General features: G+C 41.5%; 1 protein-coding gene across 3 annotated transcripts in view; it reads right to left on the reverse strand.

Annotated features, from left to right (window-relative positions):
* Positions 1 to 24,563, reverse strand: part of TAFA2 (TAFA chemokine like family member 2) — a 149,900-nt gene that overhangs the window by 50,557 nt on the left and 74,780 nt on the right. For 2 of the 3 annotated variants that reach the window (XR_014172380.1, XR_014172381.1), the window contains exon 2: positions 1,083 to 1,189. Coding sequence is in view for 1 of the 3 variants with exons in the window: in XM_081928139.1 (XP_081784265.1) it covers positions 1,083 to 1,189; positions 20,511 to 20,518 (115 nt within the window). In the remaining 2 variants the exon portion in view is untranslated. Of the gene's footprint in view, positions 1 to 1,082; positions 1,190 to 20,510; positions 20,530 to 24,563 lie in introns of those variants that run through there. The other variant, XM_081928139.1, reaches the window with a different exon arrangement.

The raw sequence follows: 24,563 nt of genomic DNA on the forward strand, positions 1-24,563 counted from the left end.
TTTCCCAGCACTGCAACCTTTATCCACATTTATCCCCACGCTTCAGCAGTTGCTTTTAAAGCGGAGGAAACGTGAGATCTGATTATGGATTTTCCATGGGGAAATTCTTCTTATTTTGGTCCTTACTGATGCTAAATCCTTACTAATTCCAAATCTCCCCTTCCCCTTTCATTCTCCATAACTTTAATTAAACCACAGCCAAATTTTCAAAGCTTGAATTCTGAGAGTGTACACAGGCGCCTCAAAATGAGAAATAAACTTTAGGACTGTATTGTAGAGCAAAAACTATTACTAGCATCTCAAGGTGTTTTTGATTAGGTATAACAAGAGAGCTGTTTCCTATTAATCTATAAATCAACAGATATTGTTCCCTGGAGAAGAGTTCCTAGTCATAAAAGTAAAAATAAAAAAGGGTATTACTTTCAAGCTGCTAAAAGCTGTCAGAACTGTAAGCATAATTCTATAGTGACAAGTGAAAGAGTACACTGGAATAAGGGAGAAGCCCTATTTCTGTAGACACCAGAGAAGAACACTCTGAGGTCTTATTGAGAATGGAGACACGACTATTCAGCACGCACACAATGTCTCTCCAGAGTTCATTGGCATGGATAATTGGACTGCTACAGCAGCCCACGTGTTACTCAAGATGGTTTTTTACGAGGCTCATTTCATGAACTCATTTACAATATTTCTATGTACTCTTTGATGAACATTTTTTTTTATGGGAGAAACAGCTTTATTATAAGCTTGCTCAATTTTTCAACTTTACCATCTTCAGATAAGAAAAACAAAATTATGGTGATTAAAAAAACTAAGTTATTAAAAAGGATTAACATAAAATTATTTCAGGACACAACAGTAGGAAACTAAGGCCACATTACTTAAAGAAAACATTACTTAACACTGATTTGTCAACACGTTGACAAAAAGCAACAACCCACAGGAGCCAATGAACAAAGAAAAATCACATGATTTTAATAATAATAATAATAATAATAATAATACCATTAAACTGTTATCACCTTGAAGCAAGGAGTTTGCAGATAGGTGCCACATCAGTACCATACAGTGCAATTTCTTACCTTTGTGGTGGTTTGCCCCAGATGCTATTCTGCCCCACAGTGTTACAACAAATATTATTATTAGCAGTTTTCCTTTTGTGGCTTTCTGTAAGTATCTTTTATTCATCCTAGGAGGGAAAAAATAAAATACACAAAATGAAAAATGTTCAGTAAGTATAATTTATGTTTCCCCCAATTTTATAGAAGTAGTTAAATACATTTTGTACAGCGTAGTCCCATTTGCGTCTACTGAGGAATAAACACCATTGAAATTCAGTAGGACTTCATCCCAGTTAAATATGCCTAAGATTTCAGCTTAAGACACCTGGCAGGCATTTCTATATCAATCACCCAGCATGGAAGGCAGGAAGTTAGTCAGATCAAATACATGTCATTTGCTTAAGCTAGTCTTTTAGCCCAATAGGTAAATACCACAATAATGGCTCTGCTTGTGTTAGGCTGCATAGTAGCAATAATTTCTAAAGAGCAAGGGGAGCGACTTTCACCTTGATGCTAATCAAGGTACAGCTCAAATAAGGCATTGAGAGCTTCACAACTATGCCAACACAATATCAATGGAAAGCCTTCCTAGGGGAAAGCTTATCACTGCCTCTTAATACCTTATCACAGCCTCTTCTCCTACACCCAAAGAAGGCAAAGAAGTGAGGAAATAAAACATATTAATCATAGGCAACGAGAATCCTATGGTACCACCTTAAAAAAAACCCACACACAACTTTATATATATAATATTACCTAAAATGTATCCTATTTATTAATTTATAAAAAGAAGTGTTTATATACTGCTGCAGCGTAAAAATATTTCAAACCAGTTTACAGCAATAAAAACGTTTAAAAAAAACATGCAAGCAAAGCATAAAACTTTAAAAACAAGCTAAAAACAAATATCATTAAACCATTGTGGAAGGCCTGGCATAGGACTGGCAGAAAAGAAAAGTTTCCAGCAGGCATTTAGAAGCTGGCACAAAAGATGCCCACAAAGTGTATCACAGACCATCAATGATACCGTCTGTGATATACCGTACTTTGCAAGAACCCCTCACACTACTTGAAACAGCACACCTAGATAGCTAGTTACACAGGGTTGATTCCGTGGCTATAGAGCACAGAAACAGAGCACAGAGAAACAGGCAGGGAATGTCTGCCCCTGCCAGTCCACATGACCACCGCCTCTCAAATAAAAAGCATGATGGGCTTTGAGCCACATGGATGGCTTCCTGTATTAATTATGCAAACATCCCAGGATGCTTCCCAAAATCCATAGTTGTGTGCTACAGCAATAAGCAGAAAAACCCAAACGCTACCATCCTACTTTTAGTCTATTCTGTAATCCTAAATACACATGCTACTTAATAAGCAGTGGCTCTGGATTCTGAATAAGACATGCAAAAGGGGAGGGCTGCAAATTGAGAAAACGTTCTTACCATGTCGACCTGATGACTTTTCCAAGAACCGCCTAATTATTAATAGTATTATTTCTAACAAGCGTTAACATGAGGGCTGGTTCAAATGTTACAGAAAAGCAACGAAGGTGTAAAAATGAATCACGGGATCCTTTCCTCACTTGCGTTGCGCAATGGAAACTAACAGCTGAGAGGGTGGGGGCGAGGGGAGAAGCTGCAATGATCAGTTGAGTGGCAATCTCTTTGAGAGAGACCCATGAGATCCACTCAACCGATCAAAGTAGCACTCCTCTCACGGCTAGCCATAGCGAAGCCTAAGCGTGCCTCTGGAATCATGTGTTTAAGTCAAGCAGTCAACTGAGAGTGCTGTCTTCAGGCAGCAAAGTTTACCACTTGATAGTTTCACCTGAGTACTGTACTTACTTGAATGTAATGCACACTCTTTTTTGCCAAATTAGGGTGCGCATTAGATACGATGGGGCATTTACATGCACCAGCAAATACTTTATCGGTTTCAAGGTTTTGAAAACTGAGGGGCACATTAGATTCAATGGTGCATTAGATTTGTGTAAATACAGTATACGCAACGAAGGGACTTTGTCTGTTGTACCTGATGAACTTTGATTCCTCCCTTCCTCGTCTAAGTTTCCATTATACACAACCAGTCTTTCTACATGAGTTGTGAACAACAGCCATAGCAAAAATGCTTGAAAGTATCAGTTGAAAGTCTGACTGCTATCAACATCTTACTCTGCTGTATTATAGGCTGACAAATCTAGGGAATGTTAAATTATAGGTGCAAAGACAGAAAGCTTTCTGCCACTAAACAGCACTGATAATATGCTACTGAATCAGAGCTATAACGTCATCTCAAAATAGCAGCAAAGGCAGTAGACTCATACAGGAAACAAAATCCCAGCAGGTCACATATTTTTGCTGCAAAACTGAAGACAAGGCACAACATCAGCCATTTCTCAATGTCCACCAAGAAGATGATGTTTTTATGGAGAACATAAGAACATAATGCAATCCAGTGCCCCACCTAGTCCTGTTCTCACAGTGGCCAACCAGATGCCCCTTATGAGAAGCACAGGAACTGAGCACAACAGCAGTGTCCTTCCTGCAGTTTGCAGCAACTGGTGTTCAGAAGCATTCGAGGCAGAGCATGGCCATCATGGCTAGCAGCTAATGAGAGCCCTCTCCTCCATGAATTTGTCCAATCTTCTTTTTAAGCCATCCAAGTTAGTGGCCATCACTGCTTCCTGTGGCAGTGAGTTCCATAGTTTCACTATGCACTGTGTGAAGAAGTACTTCCTTTTATCTGTCCTGATTCCTCCAGCATTCAGGTTCACTGAATATCTGCAAGTTCCAGACTTATGAGAGGGGGAGGGAGATGAAAATGGTCTTTATCTACTTTATTCATGCCATGTATAATTTTTGGCTCGCCCAGACTTCCTTTTGTGCTGTGTTTCTACACACTTTAAAGGGAGCGCTGTGTCCAAGTGCTCCTTTTTTAAGGGGGGGCAGCACATTTCCCGCAAAATCACTGTTCTTTACGGCCGAATTGGCAATCTGCTGAAAACCCAAATTGCCATTTGTTCCAATTCACCGTTAAGGAGCAGGTTTTCACAAAGGAAGCACCAGAGCTATAAAATAAAAATAAAATGCTTGGACACGGTGCTTTAAAGCATAGGGTTGTGCCTAGAAAGTGCAGGGCAAAAGGTAAATGTGGATGAGCCCTTTATAAACTTCCATAACGTTCACCTTTTGTTCACCTTTCCTCCAAACCAAAAAGTCTCCAAATCTGCAGCCTTTCCTCATTGCTGCATCCCCTTGATCATTTTGCCCTTTTCTGAATATTTTCTGACTCTACAATATCCTAGAGTTAACCTATATATCACAGAAGGCTGCAAGTTCTCCATTTGTGGTCTAAATCTAGAAATCATAAGGACTTGGTGAGTACAGGAGGCACCCCAGAAACCAGAATTTAAACAAACTGGTTTAAACTATCCAGTCTCTACAGAGAATGGGTTGCTCTAGTAGGCTGTTCAGGAAATCTCATGGCGTGCAGCAGTGGGGCACATCCAACTTTATTTTGTCTCCCACTACACTGTCTTTGGAAAGGTATAGCTGAAAAATGGTGGAAGAGATGAAGAGTAGGCTTCACTTTGCTTCTTTTTCAGAATTATATCCCACAGGTGAGCAGCAATAGGTCTTAAACCAAACCGTTTGCAGTGCAAAATCACTTTTAGCTTGAACTCAAATTTAAAATGCTAAACTGGCATGTTTACGCTTTCGATTTTGATTTCACACACACAACACAATTGTACCCACAGAAGATACTCAAAGAAAGGCTTTTAAAATATTGTGTAAAATGCCCCTGGTTCTTGAGCATAAGCTGAACATATTTAAATGGATAATTGAACCGCACAGTGAGACCTTTGTGGGAACGCTCAACCACGGAAGAACAACAGAGAAGCACCGCTTATTGTATAAATGCATTCTAACGCTTTACTGAAACAGGTATACATAACAACACAAAAAAGACATGTAAGATTAAAGTATGCATATCACCTGTATATAAGCAAAATATGCATAACTTGGGGAAATATTCTCCATGTCAGAACACTTTAATTGTCCCACAATATGTACTCAATTAAAATAGTATGCACATACTATTATAATATCAAGGGCTTGGATTTATTAAACTGTATTTTTGTACAATGAATGTTAATATGTTTATAACTAAATGCCTTGGAAAATATTTCTTTCTTTTCTGACAAAATAAGTTTTCTTGAAACACCTTTTAGAAATACTGTGGTTCTAATGAATAGTGTCCTTTCTAAAGCAGTGCCATTATTCATCAACAATGCTCCCAGATTAACATCAGCTCCTTTGCAACACAATTGATTGCAATTTTCACCTTCGTTAATTTTCAGACAGGCTACTAACAAAAGCAATAGAGAAAACAAAGTAAGAAAAAAAACCCAACAGATATCTTGTTCCCCATAAAAAACTGCAACAAGAAATAACTCACTGAATTAGTCGCATTTAACTGTGGATATAGTTCCCTGGTTTTCACACACCAAACCATCATTTAGAGCTACGTGCATGAGCTGTTACACTCTTCTCTCCCCTCTGTTTCTGTACAACCATGAGAACTTTTGTTCAGAGTTTAGTTTAATGCTATCCTCATTTAAAACAAACTCTGGTCGATTTCTAAACAAGCCTACTAAAACCACGTGTTATAAAGCAGACAATTTAAATAAGCAGTGTTTGTTTTAAACCAAGATCTCTGATTCATATATAATGACAAGCTAGGTTTTGCAGGGAAAGTAACGAAATTCTGTAGGTGTCTTCATGCTGGCCATGGCGGCTCCTTCCTGTTCATGCAAGTAGCATCAAACCATGGTTTAGTGTAGTGAAAGTAGTAGGGCTTTGAGAAGTAACTGCGGAGTTTTGAGGCATATCCACTCCTGCTGTTGGAGAGATGCCTTGCTCTTCAGTTCAACACTAAGTATCTGAAACCTTAACACTCCAAGTCATGTACAATCTCGTACAGTATCTTTGTCACTTCAAATTCTCTATATATATCTGTACTGAAGAGGTTGAAGGTTGAAGAGGTTTCTGTCTTTCCACTCATTCATCATTGCTATAGCATTTGCTTCCATAAAGCTTTCGCAAATGGTTGATTAAATTTTCTTCATTCATCTCGTTTTTTCGTAAGATTCCGAGAACCGAAGCTGGGACTTTCTGCATGCAAAATCCTTTCTCTCTCTATACTCTATTCGTACTACTCTGTCATCCTAGTCCACATGTAATGGAGTGCACATGCTCCAGGGTTAAGGAAGCCACCCAGAGTGTAGCTATTAACAGAGTACTGCTGCTACTACTACTGCTATAAATATCTGAAACTGGCAAGCAAGCAAGCAAGAGGTGTTGTGGAGGAGGAAAGTGGGTGAGTGAGCTGGGCTTCTAGCAGGATGAAGCAGGAGAGAGAGTTGGGTTGGCAGTGGTGGGTGGGTTGTGAGAGTAAGGCAGGGTGGCAAGCAGTGCAGGGGAGCGAGCTGAGCTTGTGGCAGTGAGGCAGGTTGAGTGAGAGGGGCGACATAGGTAGTGCAGGTGAGCTGCAGAGGTTTTGTGAAAAGCAAGGGAAGGGCCTTAGGGAAGGAGGAGTGTAAGCCAAAAGTAAATAGGTTGGGGCATTTGGAGAAGGGGATGGGACGCGGATGGCGCTGTGGGTTAAACCACAGAGCCTAGGGCTTGCCAATCAGAAGGTTGGCGGTTCAAATCCCCGCGATGGGGTGAGCTCCCATTGCTCGGTCCCTGCTCCTGCCAACCTAGCAGTTTGAAAGTACGTCAAAGTGCAAGTAGATAAATAGGTACCGCTCCAGGGGGAAGGTAAACAGCGTTTCCGTGCTCTGCTCTGGTTCGCCAGAAGCGGCTTAGTCATGCTGGCCACATGACCTGTACTCTGGCTCCCTCAGCCAATAAAGCGAGATGAGCACCGCAACCCCAGAGTCGGTCAGGACTGGACCTAATGGTCAGGGGTCCCTTTACCCTTTACCTTTAAGGGGAAGGGGAGGGTGGCTGGCTGGTGGGTGAAGCAATCAGTGTCATCATCCCCTAGTACTAATTTGACATGATGCGGCAGCTGCAGGCATTCTTGGAGAACACAGATTATTTAGCTCAAGCCTGGCCAAAGAACTGAGTCCACCTTAGTAGCCCTGATGGATTACCTTTGTTCAAGCTTGTTCTTGCTTCCTGATCTCTCATCTTCTAAAACCCGGCTTCTGATTGGCTGCAGAAAACTGCGGAAGCCCCATTGGACTCTTGGCTTCCAAAAGAACGTTTCAAAAACCTGAACACTCACTTCCGGTTTTCGATCGTTCGGGAATCGAAACATTTGACTCTCAAGGCATCTGGGAGCCAAGGTACGACTGTACATCTATCCTTCCCCGTACATATAAAACCATAATTATAATTGAAAATTCAGGGCGCTTGAAAACACTTCAACAACTATACAAAAGAAACGTAAACTGCTATAACGAAACTGCACAATTATGGGAATAGAGTAAAAACAGGATAATTGGCATATGGTTTGGGAACCCTAGGGCAAACATATTGCCCGAATTACGTTGTCTTGGTGCTCCTTGGGTACACTGTAAATTGATAAGTTGTGCTTCTTTAAGACATCAGAATGTTGTTGTTTTTCTGGAGAGTTCCCCAGTCTTTACAGTCTAATGTTTGAAGAGGTTATGAAAGAGCAACCATTTGAAATAAGCGTTGTGTTTCTCTTTCCACTCATGCTCTGTGCAACAAAAATATAATTTGCAAGTTACTTTAACTGAATTGTGTGAGTTTCGTATAATTTAAGATTTCTGACACTAGGCACAAGGCTACTGGAGACTCTGTACTGCTTTGTTTCAAACAATGTGGACTGTGTCAAGTACCTGATGTATGAGGATTAGGAAGAATTATTTTTCAGTTTTTCATTTAATACAATTAATTGGCAAAGTCTGGGCTCTAAGCCAACTATTTTATTTTCTGTAAGAATTGTAATTTGGCAGCGTGTGAGCTGAACTGAATGCTTTACAGCTGTCTTAAAAATACAGAGCAATATCCATTTTACATATATACAAGGCATCATAGCGCATTTCAATGAGAATTCTAATTAGTTAATATGCTTTACAACAAAGCACCTTAAAGTTATAATTGCCAAGATATTTATGCAGATAAGCAATAGACGAGAATGAAACACATGGTTTCCAAAAGGCAATACTAAGATTTCAATTTACCAAGCAGAATGTTAATGTAATGGGGGAAGAAGGAAAAACATAATATTATTAACTCCAGAGAGGCAGCCATATCAGAGACTCAGGAGACTTGTGGCATAAACATTTGTAGGCTAGAGCCCAATCAAATTAACAGTACAGTATGTATTCACGAGCTCTTCTCGAAACACTTTCACAGGATCACAGAATGTGTAGAAAATGAGAATTGAACACAGAACACTTCCAACTTTGTGTTGAACAGTTCGGTTTTTATCTGCAACTCACTGAGGAAGTCAGTATGTCCTGTGAATATGTCCTCAAGCGAATTAACTGGAATCATACATTCAGATCTGTTTGCTTGCTTATCCGTATTATTTTCTTCCATTGCCACTGAATCTCTCTCTTATTTTTCTTACTCCCACCTTTCTTGCTATGCTGATTTATCACGTAAAAAGGGACAACTATTCTCGCTAGTAGGAACCATGCACCCGCTGAGTCTGTATTCAAAAGAATTCGCTAATGAATTGTGAATTGCAGCTTCACACTGAAGTCTCCCTATAATGTCTTTTTATTGAAGTGTAACAACTTTGTAGGCAGTAGCATCCTGGGAGACTGAAATGTTCTCCCACTGCTTCTGAATGCTGCCATTCTTAGGTCAGGTTTGTTCTGTTCATTCTCTTGCATAAACACAGGAGACTTTGTCCCTGTCTTGTGTGAACACAGGACGCCACTGTAGAATGTGATGGCATATATCCCATTGCAGGATGTGTCGGAGAACAAGATAGTATAGCTGAAATTATTTGCCCAAATCATGCAATATTGGTTGCCAAGTGGGAAAAAGGATGTTCTGTTTGCCAGATGATTGCATAGAATAGATATAATACGTTTAAAAGTGGTCCATTTTCATGTCAAGCTAGTTGTAAAAATCACATGGAAGCAGTAATAAATAAATCAGTGGGCCACCAAAAAATCTCAGCTACATTAGTGCAAACATTTCTCCCATTTCACTGTACTGGACCTGTTTCATCTACATTATTTGCTTTCCAATTTTAGGAAATATATGCTTCAGACATGTAATTCCATGCACCTTTCTTCAGAGATATATGGGTAAGTAATCACAGTGAGGGGAAAAGAATACTACTTTAGTTGGGACCTCGCTCGTCCCAACTAAAGAAGAATGGCAACTTAAGCTGACAGAATATGTGCAGCTTGCAGACTTAACATATGGAATAAGAGAACAAGAAGAACACATGTTCAGAGAAGAATGGAAAATGTTTATTGAATATATGGGGGGGAAATTGTGTACACTTGAAAACGTTGGCAGCATTAAGATAAATTCAACCGTGTAAATAAGGTAAATAAGTTTTTGATGGATGTAATAATGGAATACAGTGGTACCTCGGGTTACATACGCTTCAGGTTACATACGCTTCAGGTTACAGCCTCCGCTAACCCAGAAATATTACCTCAGGTTAAGAACTTTGCTTCAGGATGAGAACAGGAATCGTGCTCCAGCGGCGCAGCAGCAGAGGGAGGCTCCGTTAGCTAAAGTGGTGCTTCAGGTTAAGTACAGTTTCAGCTTAAGAACGGACCTCCGGAACAAATTAAGTACTTAAGACGAAGTACCACTGTACAGTCATACCTCATGCTGCGTTAGGTTCATGTTGCGTCTTTTTGGCTTGCGAACGCGGCAAACCCAGAAGTGTATCCTTTTTTTGCCACACGTGCGTTTTGCCACACATGCGTGCACAGAAGTGTTCTGCACGCTTCGCGCATGCGCATAAGCGTTCTGCACGCTTCGCACATACACATAAGCGCTCTATTGTGCTCTGTGCTTGTGCAGGAAAGCGCCACTCTGGTTGCAGACTTTTCAGGGTGCCACCGGCACCCCGGAATGGATCATGTCTGCAACTAGAAGTACCACTGTACTGAATGGTTTAGTTTTTGTAAAATATGCAGGGATTTGTGATATGCAAAATGAACCATGGAAAGGAAAGAAAGGAAGTCATTGATATTCTAAGGGTGTTCAAATGAGTATTCTAAATTGTAAAATAGAAAATTTAATAAAAATTATATATTTTTAAAAAGGGGAAAGAATACTAGTTCTTGGATTACTATTTGTGTAGACACGCCACTAATATTTTCACTTATCACAGTCTCGGTTTCAATGGCAATTCCATTTTTAGACTTACAGTAATGTTTGATATGACTGCACTGGAAGGGTATCGTGCTTTTGCAATCGATATAGTATTGTCTTGGAGTTTTTTGTTTGTAAGGAAAGGTGTTATTTAGAAAACCAAAGGATTGTGGAACTATACATTTCTTTAACAAATGGACATGCTCAGTGGCCACAAAATGCTAACTGCCTGATAAGGGGCGAAACAGAAAATTGCAGGAAATGGGATATCCTGGAAAAGGACATGGTTGGCTGGATCACTGGAACCCTGAACAGAAACACTTCATGTACAAACATTTTGTCACAGATTCAACTTTTTTGCAATCAGTCTGAAAGAAACCCTAGATTAGATTAGCAACCTGCATGAAAGTGATAGCCAATTAAATCATACTCAGGAGTAGACCCACAGAAATCAATTGATTTATATAAATTAATTTAAATTGGGATATCCTGCCCATGACTTAATTGGGTGTCATGGTTATTCTCACTCTTCTTTGTAAAAGAGCTTAGCCAGGGTTTGTTCTTGGCTCTGGGAGCCAGCACATTCCCAGTAATCCATAATTCAATTTACTGTGTCACGTGAATCATGCCTGTGTATGTAAAGGGAAGTCAGGTCTCTCTTGTGGGCCATTACATAGGTCGGGCATTTCATATTGATTTTGAAATAGGTCTTGTGGGGGGGAATGATCCACACTCTTAAATCCAGTGGTTGGACTAGGTAATTCCAGAGTTCAGTGCTAACTCTAGGGTCCATTGTAACTATACTACGAATGATTCAAATACTATATTGTTTCAGGTAATATGTGCTATTTTACGCCCAATGCCACATTAACAGATGGTACAGTAAAAAATAAATGTGATTTTTAATGAAGCAATTGCTCAAAAAAAAAGCTACAGTTTCATGAGTTGCTAGCACTGATATTGTATGAGGTATAAAACTTTGTATTCTATTGATCCTGGAGCCTAGCAAATTCTGATATATGCCAGCTTTTCATGCAACTATATTAATGCTTGCCATGGGCTAAAATATTGATTGCTATATTAATAAACAAAAGCTGAACCAGACGTAGGAAGAATTGAAATAATGGTAGTCAAGAAGATGTTATACAGTTTCTTATTTGAATTATCAAACTTTGTTCTGAACAGCCAATACATTGGTAGCACAAGTCATTACCTCAACCTCCACAGTACTTTGCACCTGAGAATTCTTATACAAAGGTAGCAATTACAGAATATGAGAAAAGGGTTTAATACCTTCTCTTACCCATTAAAAGCTGTGTTGCCATTCAAAGTGACTAGCGGTATGTTATCTCCCCCCCCCACCCCCCACATTTAGAAATGCTAAAGTCTATTTGCAATGAAACAGTAATAGTGGAGAGCTTAACCAACTACTGTGATGTTTTTAAAAAGCCACAACCATGGTATCTCCCAGAGCATTTTCACACCTCTGGAATACATTGATCAAAAGCTGGCACTGCTGCACCTTGCAACAAGATTGAAAGGAGACCTTTCTGAAATAAGCGTTGATTCCGATTCAATTGCTGCTAATATGGTTGGAAGTTTAAGAGTTTATCAAAGAACTCCATCCCATGTAAAGCTGCAAAAAAAAAACCCAACAAAACTTTATTTTTTGCAATTGAATGCAGGATGTACCGTATTTTTCGCCCTATAGGACGCACCGGCCCATAGGACGCACCTAAGAACATTCAGCTCTCCACAAGCCATGGGAGCCTAGCGCCGGGCTACCACGGCTTGCGGAGAGCTGCGCGAAGCTAAGCCTGGGCGCGCTGCACCTCCCCGCTGTCCCTCGAGCTTGCGGGGCTGGAAGCGGAGAGAAGCACGCTTCTCTTCACCGCCAGCCTCCAAACCACGTCGGGAGACAGCGGGATGGCGCGCTGCGCCTCCCCGCTGTCCCCCGAGCTTGCGGGGATGGCGGTGGGGCTCTCCTGAAGCCTGGAGAGCGAGAGGGGTCAGTGCGCACCGACCCCTCTCCCTCTCCAGGCTTCAGCGAAAGCCTGCATTCGCCCCATAGGACGCACACACATTTCCCCTTCATTTTTGGAGGGGAAAAAGTGCGTCCTATAGGGCGAAAAATATGGTACTTCTTTTGTGATGATGATAATAATAATAATAATAATAATAATAATAATAATAATAATAATAATAATAAATTTTATTTATATCCCGCCCTCCCCAGCCGAAGCTGGGCTCAGGGCGGCTAACAACACCAAAGTAGTGCAACATTATAAAAACATTATAAAAATTAATTAAAATCAAAATTGATGGCAACCATAAAGTTTTGTAGGGATTGCCAAAGGAGGGAGTCAGGCTGCGCCCTGACCAAAGGCCTGGCGGATCTAAGCTCTGTCTTGCAGACCCTACGGAAAGATGTCAAGTCCTGCAGGGCCCTTATCTCTTGTGACAGAGCATTCCACCAGGTTGGAGCCGCAGCCGAGAAAGCCCTGGCTCTAGTTGAGGCCAGCCTAACCTCTCTGTGGCCTGGGACCTTCAAGATGTGAAAAGTTTTTGTTTGTTTGTTTGTTTGTTTGATTGCATCTGTCCATTTCCCCCAGGTCAGACACTGATTCAAGCATGGGTTTCCATGTACTTCTCACCCTTTGGGAGTATCTCAAATGCAGCTAGCCAGGCACTTCGGCGGCAGCTCTTAAGTGTCTTCCTTGTTCGCCAGCTCCTCTGTTCCTGTGGTCCAATGGGAATATAATGGAACCCAGGCTGCTGGAGAGGGGCCTTCCAGTTCTGGGGCATGGATGTCTAGATCTGATGTTTTCTCGGACTTCTTGACAGTTTGGACATTTGCTAGAGAGTCCTGCTTCTCCTACTCCTCATCTGAGGAGACCTCCGCTTCAAGGTCTGAGCAGAGCTGAACCCTGACAACATACTTTATGCATAAGGAACTTCCATAAAGCCACTTCATCCTTTATTTTTTATATATATACATCCCTTTAAGAACTTTGAAATATGAATTTTCAATTATAAATTTATGAACATTTGTTGCTAACACATATATTACATAGGTCTCCTTATCAATGCAAGTTTCTACGCTGCACATTATGTGGTCAGGGCAGCAGAGAGAGGATTGACTGAGGCTCCTTGTTAAATATACACTGAGTGAGAGACAAACCAAGGTTTGCTTCCGTGTGAAACGTTTCACAGAGTGGTTATATAGCTGTATAGTTCTTAGAGTAACAGGTCTCTTTTATCCAAAGCATGTTAAGCTGCGAAAGATCACCTCTAACCACTGTCAAAAATTATAGCCATTTCCTTTTCAAAGGACGCCTGCTAAATTGTATGGAAATTTCTCCTATTTTTACAAATTGTGTTACACTTTGATGAATAAAAAATGGACCAGCAATGCTCAAAGCAAGCATGCAGATTTAAGAGATCAATCAAGGCTGAGCAAAATTTTATACACCAAGAGAGTTGTGTTTAATTTTTAATACCATTGCAGGGGTGGGGAGGCACAGTTTGAAAGCTATCACCCACAAATAGTTGCTCAAGAAAGTGTGCCAGGAAAATCCAAGTTCTTAGTGTTCAAAACAACTGCATGTTTATCTGATATAACCACAAACAGGAAGTTCAATTAAATAATAGTAATAATTCAAAATATCAGTATTATCTAAGAACTAAGAAACTTAGTCACCTGCCTGTTATAACGTTAGAAATCTATGCTAGTTGAGAAGCCATAGGATATGAAACTCCGCTACATTGGCACAACGCACAATACAACGCTTCCATGCTAGATATGCACAACGCCCCAGCACAACTCTCCAGTTATGCCAGGGGAAGACTGTTGGCGCACCTGGAAGGCTAGCATCAGTCACTCTTCTCTCACACAAGCAATTTCTGTGTATCCAGCATTTGGGAGAGAGGATGGAGACAGCAATATAGAGAGGGAAGCATGGACCTAAAGGGCTAATTGGCCCATACAGAAGCCTGTTTGTAGGAGCCCCTTCTGATCTTTTATAGTGTGCTGTTATGAATCTGTAACCTCCTGCATATATGATAGAATTGCTGTCCTGGGCTTCTTTGAGAAGAAGGGCTGGATATAAACTGAATGAATAACCAAGCTGCTGCACGGGGTTTGGATTCTACTGCAGCCCCTGTGATTCTGGCATATATGATTGGGTGTGAGGGCTAGGGGCTGGTCACTGTTTCCTACCTGGTTTTGTGTCTGAGTGGGTAAGGAACTACTTGCGATGTGGCTTCAAGCTCTGGGAGTTCATCCTCTTTTACACCTTGCATGCTTTTTTTTATTATTTTGGCATGGAATGGCTGCGATCTAGGAAAGAAAGGAAGTCTGCCTTTGAACCGTCTCAGAATCTGTCACGATTGAAGATTTCAAAGCTGATCTACATCTAACTTGGGGTAAGCAACCTAAGGCCTGTGGGCCACAAGCAGCCCATGAGGGTCGTTTAACCAACCCACGAGCTGCCCCCGAACCGAGCCGCCCACTTAGCGCAGCGCGGCATGGGGACTCGCTTCCGCGGTGCCGGAAATGGTGTCTGTGCATGCTCAGATGCCGGAAATCGTGTCTGCGCAGACACAGACACCGGAAATCACGGCTGCACGCACTCATGCGTGCGCGCGCTCTGGCCCACGGAGGGATCTCCGCTGCAGTGAACCGGCCCAGGCGAGGTAAACCTTGCCGATCCCTGATCTAATCCATCCACACAGGGAGGTGAGGAACAGGTGAGTCCACTCTGGAATTCCAACTCCCCAGATTACTCCTCCATTCCTTGTACTGAGCATTTGACTACCCGCCCTGCGTGTCAGAAGCGATTCTCAAGGCCTAAGAGCCATGCCCATGGATGTGAGTGCATGTGAGGAGTCAACTCAGATGAACAGTTTTTCCCAACATGACAGTGATCATGCATTCATCTGAAACTAATCAGATGCGTCTTCTGCATTATGCACTCTGCATCAACAGTTCATCAAGCTTATTATTATTATTATTATTATTATTATTATTATTATTATTATTATTAAAAAAACTTCAGTGCAACAGTTGTAGAGTTTCACTTGATTCCCAGTGCAAAACACTTTGCCAATGTACATGGTGGTGGTGGGTGAGACACGCACACATAAAACTTCAGTCCAAATTAAGTAGCTAAGCTTTACAAGTGCTATGAACCAATTTGTCCCTGGATGACACAAAGAATGCAGGGATATAGTGCCAGAGGGTAGCAAGGTTGACCATTTGCTACAGACCCAAGATGAGCAGAGGGCCCACTCCCCTAAAAGTGCTAGCATTTCCACTTTGATCAGATCAGGCACAATAATTTTCAGTTTGCATCTCTCATCTCTGTGGGTCTCAGACCCACAAAGGTGCTCTGCCTAAGTCACCACTGCCGCCACCCCACCCCCCTCAGGATTTTGGAGCTAGCACAGGCAGGGTGGGGGAGTATTGCATATTTATATGAGGGACAGTTCTACTTCAACACAATACTAATACTAATAAGGTAAAGGACCCCTGACAGTTAAGTCTAGTTGCAGACGACTCTGGGGTTGCGGCGCTCATCTCGCTTTACAGGCCAAGAGAGCTGGCATTTGTCCACAGACAGTTTTTCTGGCTCATGTAGCCAGCATGACTAAGCCGCTTCAGGTGCAACAGAACACCAAAACCAGAGCAGTGAACGGAAACACCGTTTACCTTCCCACTGGAGTGGTACCTATTTATCTACTTGCACTTTCTGCCGTGCTTTCGAACTGCCAGGTTGGCAGGAGAATAATAAAAATAATAATAGTAATAATAATAATAGTAATAATAATTTTATTATTTGTACCTCACCCATCTTACTGGGTTGCCCCAGTCATTCTGGGCTGCTTCCACAATATATAAAAAACATAATATTTTTTTAAAAAAACTTCCCTATACAGGGCTGCCTTCAGATGTCTTCTAAAGGTCGTATAGTTACTTATCTTCTTGCCTGGCGGTTGCATTAACTCCACACCCTCCAGCATTTCTCTGATGAAAATAGGGACCTCCTAAGGAAAAGGGGGACATTGCAGGATCAGATCCGGAACTGGGATGGCTTCTGTAAATCTGGGACTGTCCCTGGGAAATAAGAGATACTTGGAGGGTCTAGATACACACCTCAGAGATGCACACCTGACTCACACAATATTGTACCATTTCAAACATTCATGGTTCCACACACACACACACACACACACACACACACAAATCCTGGGCAATGCAGTCCACCAAAGGTGCCAAAGGTGCAACGACACCCCCATCCCACCCCCCGAGCTGTACCCCTCAAAGTGGGTTTATAGTTCCTTCCTCTTCCTAGGGAACTCTGAGAAGTATAGCTCTCCCTGTGAGGGCAGCAGAGGCAACCAACAACCTCCAGCGTCCTCCACAAGCCACAGTTCACAGGATACTAATCAACACTACATAGCAGCCTGCTGGCAATTATCTCTATCTTGCCTTTAATTAGGCAAAAAAATCTTTCGAATCACAAATGCATCCTAAGGCAGTAGTCCCTGTTTGTGCTACTACAACAACACAATTTCATTTTCTCAACAACAAGGAAGGCGGCTACTTGCTTCTGTCATTTTTTGGCAGTGCCGTATTATTCAGCAAGATCACCCTGTCCCCAAGACTCAATCTGCTTTTCTGTAATAAATTTTATGAATTCTTTCCGAGCCACATACACAATAATAGAGAGAGAGAAAATTGAGTACTGTGTATTATTTTGTGGAATGGTAATGATGCACTATTAACGCTATTACATTCTATAATACTTTACCAAAATGTAGCAGGGAAGCCACAATTCCAGAGGAAGAGAAAGCAAATATTATTATTATTATTATTATTATTATTATTATTATTATTATTATTATTACTATTTCCCTCAAAATGTGTGTTTTGCTCTTTTTTATAACATAAATTTTGTTAATTAAAAGTCAATTTATGCTATTCTGGAAACAAAATGCTTGGGTTTTGCAGGAGATTGTCTGGATAAAATGCCTTTCAGCCCTGATATAACCAACAAGTTAGAGAGTTTGCATATCTCTCTTGTACAATGTAAAGCCTATCTAAGTGCACTGTTAAAACAAAAACAAAAACAAAAAAAGGAGCCTGAACGTGTTTTAGCTGCTGGGTTTGACTGACTGGAACTGAACATGCTGGAAATAGAATAAGCGTTCAGCTACAAACACAGAAGAAAAGGCAATCTCATTTAAATGATTTGCTGATATGACTTAAAACAATTTATTTAATCTTTACCTTTTTTATGTAAATATCCTTCAACTAAGGACTTAAAAAGTATAATTTAGAACAGATTTTAGAAAGTATAATTAGATGCCCTGTCAGATGGGAAGACAAATTAAAAGTGCAATTCACATTGCTACTGCAGCCGTGCCACCAAGGAACTACTAATCTTTTGCACAATACTCACAGCAGAATGTACTCTAGCCTCCGTAGGGCTTGTGATTATAGACTTGCAGGGAAACTGGGATTTAAATTATTCATCAGTGCAGATTTTCTTTCGCAGGGAAAAAAAATTAGTGTGCCACATAAATAGCAAAAACTGTTAATTCACAGCCTTTTACAAATTAACTGCCTGGTAATGGCATCAGTTATTACCCGTTACTTTTACTAGCACTTACAGTACCAAGATGCTATCAAAGAGACAGCTGCGTGCCTAAAAAAAAAATATGCTCAAGACAGACTGCAACATCCATGCAACCAATTAATTTTTCAGGATGCATACACTCAGGCAAATGTAAATCACTACGCTGAAGCCTGTCAAAGGTGCTGATTAATGAAAGTTTGTGACTATACTCATATAGCCACTCTTGGAGGCGGAACATGGCTAACGTATAAAAATTCCCAAATATTAAAGTGATGCAGATCTACGCAGCTGTCAAAACACCCAGATGTGAATTACAGGTTCAATGACCACAATCTCACCTGCCAAGTTGAGGCCAAAAATGCATGCCCAGGATTACTTTACAGAATCATTATTATTATTTCTACAAAGGACTCTCACGACAGGTGAGAAAAGAAGTTTGGCTAGATAGGCCTTGGTTTGACCCAGCAGAACTCTTCTTAGGTTCTTAACAACCGTCACAGTAACAACATAGAGCAGAAGACCCAAATAGGGGTCTTCAACTGTGTTATGTGTTCGGATTTTTCTTTTGTTTGTTTTTGGGGGCTGTTCAAACGTGGGAGGAAAGCGATGTGATAAACCGTTCCTTTCAATCTTGCCCTCTTGCATCAAATCTTGCCCCTTGTGTTATGTTGCTGCTGGTTTAAGTTGTGTTTTTATAGTAATTTTGGTCAGCTTGTTGATTCATTGTTTATTGCTGGCTTTATTCATTTACTTACTGTGTTTCGCTGTATATAATTTAGATTGTAAGCTAAAGCCTGTTTGTTATTAAATAAACAAATATCTCATTTTGCCATTTTCTTCTCTTTCTTGTTTGACTTTCAGTTCAGTAAAAGTCAGCATTCCAAGGCCACTGGGCCTCTTGAGCAACTCTGCAGCTACACACATAACTAAATGTAGGGATTGACATTTTGTTAATGAAGACAAAAGACAAGAGAAAACGCCCCCTCCTGCCTGTTCTATACATTGAAACTAACCCGGGCTGGATCTAGACCAGGCATAGGCAAACTCTGGCCCTCCAGATGTTTTCGAAGTACAACTCCCATCACCCCTAGCTAACAGGACCAGTGGTCATGGATGATGGAAATTGTAGTCTCAAAACATCTGGAGGGCCGGAGTTTGCCTATGCCTGATCTAGACACATCAAAGAAGCGCTTCAGTTTAAAGCACTGTAAATTTAAACAGGGAAAATGGGTAGAGAAAAACGGGACTCCACATCGCCATCTGATGTCACAATGTTGTATTGCATATACAACGCATATAAACCGTTTTTTCTTTACCAGTCTAGCTGAGTCCCAGGCTGGCAGCTGAAATCTTATGCCAATTCTAATGACAGAACAGCATCCTCCACTGCACCTGAGGCCAGGAGCTTAGCTTAAGAGGTGCAAGACAAGGCTGCATGGTGCACACAGCTCCCTCCAGCATCTGCTGCTTTGGGCATCTGCCTCTCACTATATTATGGTAGGACCATTGCGTGTTGAGTCCCACAATGCCACCCCCCAAAAATTCACACTTCACACATCAATTTTTGTTTAAGGTTTTTGGCATAATTTTGGCCACAACTTTATTCAAAATACAAAAAATGTGAGTGGTTGCTTAGGCATTGGTTATGACTATCTGTCCTTGCCCTCAGGGACAGAACTGGCCTTCCGGACACCAATGGAAGCCAGCGTGGGAAACAAGTACAGTATTGGGTGAGAAATGAAGCTGGGCATCAGACCCTCACTTCTCACCCTCATGTTCCTGTGGGGCTTGCACGGCCCAAGTCCAACGCCAGGGACAAGGACGAAAAGAATGGCAAGCCCCTGGATTCCTTTAACGGAATTCCCTTTCCGCATCATTTGGAGGGATAGGCACTTACCCCTCCAAGCACCAATTTAACCAATGCCTAACCGCCAACCTTACAAGTTGTGACGATTTGCTACGCAGTAGGCAAAAACCAAATGGCACCAGCCAATCAGCCAAATGGCAAAATTCCTACCAGGCCCCCGCTCCAAGGTGGACGACCCCATGACAGGCATAGCAAGGTCAAGCGATCAAGAAAAACCACCCTATTAAAAGGGAGGGAGGGCGGGTGATCCGGTGCAAAACGGCCAAGAGGACGTCCAACGTCTGGCCCCTGTATTTAAAGACTCTGACCCCTCCTCCAAATTGGCAACAATCAAAACTCCCCAGCAATCCAATTTTAACCACTTAAAGGCTTGGGTTCCTCACCAAATCTGCCTAGTAACGGCAGGGTTGCTTGTTCCCCCAACCGCAACACGTGCTCTCTGTTAGGGAGAACACGCTTTCTTAAAATTACCAAGCAAGAACAAGCTAAGAGAGAGAGAGAGAGTGTGTGCACTGTGGTTAGAACAAGTAGAGAAGACAGAGCGGCTTTCAGGACTGGCCTGCCACTTGTCTTTATCTTCATTAATGTAAGCAGAGCTGGTACTCACCAATGCATCCTTAGAATGGCAGCACCTGGTTTACTCTGATGGCAACCGCTCTCCACTTATTCTTAAGCAAATGGTTCTGTCCAAGAACAGCTCAGTGTGTGACGGGTCCTTCCCCTGTTCCTTCACCTTACAGAACCCCTATCTGAGAATCTGTATATTAAGTTCAAAGAGCTGCCACATTTTCCAAGTTTGGCAAAGGCAGTCAATTTCCTTGCAACAGAAATGTTTCCTGTTCAGCCCAGCCAAATCCCCTTCTCTGGAAAACATTTCTGCACAGAACAAAACACCACACAGTGGCAGAATGAAGCTACACTCAATAAGGGGAAGTATTTGTTTACTGGATTCTGCCCAATAAATGCACCTTGCCTACCTCTTTCTTAAGAGGCCACAAGACAAATAAACAATCACTCAGGAAACAAAAAATACACAATCTTGTTCCATCCCTATAATTCTGTGAGGTGTGAAACACAGATAGCAGTCAGGTACAACATTCCTAGAGTGGACATGAAAGGGGATGTTTCCACCTGTGAGTACAAAACTTCCTGTTTCCTCCTGGGCTGGGATAAACTTCCTCTGCATGTGACTAGAGGTGGGCGTGACCTTACCTGCCCAGGTGGCAAAAGCACCTGGGACACAGCTCTCTCTCTCTCTCTCTCTCTCTCTCTCTCTCTCTCTCTCTCTCTCTCTGACTCCATTCATCGCAGAAGCAACATCTCTTTAGCTAGAGATGCCCTGTTGGCTTCCAGCCAACAGAGCACAAAGGGACTATCTCCTTATGGGATAGATTCCACATGTATATATTTTGTAACCTAAGTCTGCCTTCAGGGATCCATCTGTGAACGAAATGTGTCAGTAAACTTCTTTTATACTTTTTACACAATATTGTGTTGTGTCTATTCTTTTTAGGAGGGAGTAAAGGGGGTACCAGGAATCCTATATTTAGAAGCTTAAACAAGCTTGCAACAAGCTAACTGCTGTACGTTTAAAGGGGACTGTTTAAAACTCTGCTAAGTTATAGAACTTGCTAGCACAAGTTAGGAAGGATATTAATAAACAAGATATACTCTCCTGCCTCCCTGAACATCCCCACAAATTCCTCTGTGTTTTGTTTTACCAGTCGCTCTGTAGGTGGCTGAGGAAAGCTTGGACCGAGGTATCTATGCTGTATTTTCAGATAATAACTCCCACCTTGCTGCAAATCCATGCATAATTAAGTATTCAGCCACAACCCTGTGAGCAAACAATACCTACATTCAATCTGTGCTATGTGAGAAATGCATTGCCTAACATACACTGTGTTAGCTACAGTATAATTGCTAAGTGAATGCTGAACACGAACCTACAATATGCTGCCAAATATTATTTTGTTAAGTATAAATTTGTTTGCTCATCAGTAAAGTAAGCCATATTGGGCGTAGAATTATTTGCCTTGCACTAAAAACATTCATTAATGAAGCAATGAACAAATGCACACCAACAACTTAATAGCTTTGTATAACCGATTCTGGGCAACAGTTTCCCACTGGCTACCACCTTGTCTTTTTATGATTTATTTTTGTATACACTGAGCAGAGAAGCTGAGGATTAACCACAGTGCGATTATGCATCCTAGTTGTGAATACATTGAAATGCACAGTTGGTGGTGAGGGCGCAATCCCTGCAGATTATTTGAATTCATTATATGATCATTAACAACAATGACTATTATTAACAATTATTATTAAGGATGGGGTTTCAGAAAATGCTCCAATGTCACTGGTCTTCAAATGGCGAACGATGACCCACAATTGGTTCACAAGAGTGGTATCATCATAGTTTTATTTTTGATTACGGTGGTGTTTATGAGTTGGCAAACACCCCAGCTGCCTACTCATAATGAGTTTCCAACTCTCTGTCATAATGTGTGTGCAAACACCATATGATGTGGTGACATAGTGGGTTTTCATGGCCATGGTCCAAATCAAGGGCGGCGGCTGCTAGGAATGAAGAAATTCATTCCATACAACACCACATTTTTTGCTTCTGCACCATTGTGTAGAATGTGATGGAAGCAAATCACTACAGTTTGGCTGGGTGGAAGATTAACAAACATCTAGATCAGCTCTTTCTCATTTAAAGAGAAGTAAGGTGGAGAGAAATAATTCAACACAACAAAATAGTAAAATATCCCTGTCACATGCTGGTGTTAAGAATTAATCCCACGTCTGGAAACAGTTGGAGATTACAGTCTTTACTCATCTGCAGTCAATGTAATCCATTACTAGAAATCATTGATTCTTTGCTTACGTTTGCTGAATACTGGCTATTCTGAAGACGAAATTCCATTGTCAAGATTCAGCTCTTTAATGCATAGGTAGGCAAAGTATGGCCCGGGGACCGGGTCCAGCCCAGTCGCCTTCTAAATCCGGCCTATGGATGGTCCGGGAATCAGCGTGTTTTTACATGAGTAGAATGTGTGCTTTTATTTAAAATGCATCTCTGGGTTATTTGTGGGGCATAGGAATTCGTTCATTCCCCCCCCCCCAATATAGTCCAGCCCACCACATGGTCTGAGGGTCGGTGGACCGACCCATGGCTGAAAAAGGTTGCTGACCCCTGCTTTAATGTACTTCATTTGAACTCTAGAAGATATATAACTATACAGTATTGTCTGTTAGAGTGCAGGATGGATGGAGTGCCAGCTTTCTGCTGGGGACCAGAAGCGCTCACTGTTAATGCCTCCATCTGCCCCAAGGTATGTTTTTGCGTCATCCAAGGAAGCAAAGAAGAAAGGTGCACAGGGGCTTTTTCAGTTGTTCAGGAGGGAAAGCTTCAATCCCCTTTCAGGTTGAACAGGAGGACAACCACATACCTCTAGTCACCTAATACTGTCCTGTCCAACTGGTCAATCGCAAACAACTCTGGTGAATCCAATGGGTAGATCACTGCCAGTTTATTTATAGTGGGAGTAAATCGCAGTCTCTTGGAAGTTGGACACCCTTGATATATTTGATGCCACAGGCCAGTCCTGCTGGATACTGGGGCCTGCTCTGTTTAAATTCTGGAATTGCACATCAGAAATCAGAAATCAGGCATGTGCTTTCTCCCTCATAGGGAATTTAATAGTAACAGATCCAGCATTTATTTGAACATGGTATCTCCTGCCTTATGATACAGAGCCCACAGTCTACATGCTCTAAGTTTTACTTTGTATATCCCATGTGTTTCTGTGTGCTCTGGCACTTGTCACAGTGTCCCGTTGCAGCAGAAGTGGTTTAGTCATGCCGGCCAAATGACCTGGAAAGCTGTTTGTGGACAAACGCTGGTTCCCTCAGCCTGAAGAGCGAGATAAGCGCAACCCATAGTAGCCTTTGACTGGACTTAGCCATCCAGGGGTCCTTTACCTTTTACCTTACCAGACCAGAGGTCAAGCAAAGAGGCAAGAAGAGTTCCTGACATCTATTATTGTTATTGCTATTTCTTTGTATTACCTTTCTACAATGTGTTTTGATGCCTGGGTCTGTTCTGGTAAAACAACCAGATCCTGTCCCATCTTGAGTTTTATACCTTCTCTAAACCTATAACTTATGTGCTGAACCTGGTGATCTCTTCGTGATAAGGTGAGTTGAGGTGAGCCTGGGAGGCGTATTGGATTTTTATGTACTGTGTGTTTAATAAAAATAAAAATTTAAAAAGGACCTCCACTGAGAACCCCTGATATTGAGAGGATGTGTGAGCATTCAGTTCATTGACTCTGGATCTCTGTGATTTAATTTTGGAAAATTGCTCTCACAAGGGAAATAATTTATAATGGACATTCATTGAGTGGCTAACTGGACTTCCTAATCTTTTAGTGGAAATCTCCTAAAATTATTTAAATATATAGGTTTCAGTATTTGAGTTTCAGTCAACAAATACTGATATGAATGAAGATGACACTATTAACAGATTGTGGGGGACAGTGCCCTTTGGTGGATTAACACAGCCATCAACTGCAAGAACACTCTAGAAAACTGAGAACAAAACCTGACATGGCAAGTTATCTAAATCATTTCAATGCTAATAGGACTTTTA

Source organism: Podarcis melisellensis, assembly GCF_964234715.1.
Source record: "Podarcis melisellensis genome assembly, chromosome: 10".
In the NCBI taxonomy this organism is placed as follows: Eukaryota; Metazoa; Chordata; class Lepidosauria; order Squamata; family Lacertidae; genus Podarcis; species Podarcis melisellensis.